The 1,782-nt window shown below is 59.5% G+C and overlaps 1 protein-coding gene across 1 annotated transcript; it reads left to right on the forward strand.

Annotated features, from left to right (window-relative positions):
• Window positions 1–1,782, forward strand: LOC110102296 (ABC transporter G family member 8-like). The gene has a single exon (XM_020830575.2). It carries the CDS (start codon window positions 1–3, stop codon window positions 1,780–1,782), a length of 1,782 nt encoding a protein of 593 aa, XP_020686234.1.

Here is a 1,782-nt window from a genome sequence, read left to right on the forward strand (position 1 = left end):
ATGGCCAACCAACGTCCCGAACAACTCTCTCAAACACCACCACCGACACATGAAACCTGCGAGCTCCAAGCTTGCTCCATTTACTACTCCAAGCCCCCCGCAGCCTTCCGCCGCCTACTCCATCCATTGCCTCCGCCGCCAACCCACATTCTCCGGGATATCTCCCTGACCGTCCGCTCTGGCGAACTCCTCGCCGTCGTGGGCCCAAGCGGCGCCGGAAAGTCAACTCTGCTGGACATCCTAGCGGCCCGCACTGCCCCCACCTCTGGCCACCTCCTCTTCAACTCCTCCCCTCTGCACCCTACCTCTTTCCGCCGTCTCTCCGCCCACCTCCCCCAACACGACCACCCTCTCCCGTTCCTCACCGTCTCCGAAACCTTCCACCTCTCCGCCCGTCTCCTACTTCCTCCTCCCACCGCCGCGGAAGCAGCCTCGTCCCTCCTGAACAACCTCCGGCTTTCCCACGTCTCCCATTCCCTCCTCCCCGGCTCCCTCTCCGGCGGCGAACTCCGCCGCGTATCGCTAGGCCTCAACCTCCTCCGCAACCCCTCCGTCCTCATCCTCGACGAACCCACCTCCGGCCTCGATAGCGCCTCAGCCCTCCTCGTTATCAGCTCCCTCCGCCGTGCCGCCGCCACCAACCGCCGCCCCGCCATCGTTCTCTCCATCCACCAACCCTCATCACAACTCCTCTCCTCGTTCGATTCCTTCCTCCTCCTCTCGTGCGGCACCGTCCTCCACCACGGCAACCTCTCCTCTCTCTCCTCCTTCCTCTCCTCCTTCGGCTTTCCTCTTCCCGAACACCTCAATCCCCTCGAACTCGCTCTCGAAGTCCTCCCTTCTCTTCCCACCCCCTCCCCGCCTCCGCCACCTCCCCGCCGTGTCCCCAACGCCGGAAAACTCATCCCCATCCCTTACCCAAGCCCTCAATCCCGCGAAATCGACGTCCTGCACCTCCGCTTCTGGAAAGTAATCTACCGCTCAAAACAGCTTCTTTTAACCAACACCCTCGAAGCTCTCCTCGTCGGCTTCCTCCTCGGCACTATCTACATCGGCGTTAACTACGACGAACAAGGAATGAAGAAACGGCTCGGCTTCTTCGCCTTCACACTAACATTCCTCCTCTCCACAACCACTGAAACCCTCCCCATCTTCGTCTCAGAACGTTCCATTATCCTCCGCGAAGTTTCCGCCGGCGTTTACCGCCTCTCCTCCCACCTCATAGCTAACACTCTCGTCTTCCTCCCTTACCTCTTCGTCATCTCCGTTCTCTACGCCTGCAGCGTCTACTTCCTCGTCGGTCTCTGCTCCACCTGGACAGCCTTCGTTTTCTTCGTGCTGATAGTGTGGGCGGTCGTGTTAGCGGCAAACTCATTCGTCTTGTTTGTCAGCGCCGTGGCACCGGATTACATCGCCGGAACTTCGGTGGTGACGGTGGCGCTTGCCGGGTTTTTCCTGTTTTCCGGCTACTTTTTGAGGAAGGAGAGAATGCCGGAGTACTGGGTGTTCATGCATTACATGAGTCCCTACAGATACGCGCTTGACGCGATGCTGGAGAATGAATACGGGTGTGAAGCGGAGCGGTGCTTTGAGTGGGAAGGGGAGCCGAGCGGAAGCAAGGAGAGAGAGTGTAAGATGAGGGGAAGGGACGTGCTGAGAGAGAGGGGGTTGAGGGAGGAAGGGAAGTGGGTCGGGTTGCAGGTGCTTTTCGGGTTCTTCGTGTTTTATCGGGTGCTGTACTTGCTTGTGCTACTAAGACGGGCCGTCAGGTCTAAGAGATAG

Source organism: Dendrobium catenatum, unplaced genomic scaffold (assembly GCF_001605985.2).
Source record: "Dendrobium catenatum unplaced genomic scaffold, ASM160598v2 fragScaff_scaffold_130, whole genome shotgun sequence".
NCBI classification, from domain to species: Eukaryota; Viridiplantae; Streptophyta; class Magnoliopsida; order Asparagales; family Orchidaceae; genus Dendrobium; species Dendrobium catenatum.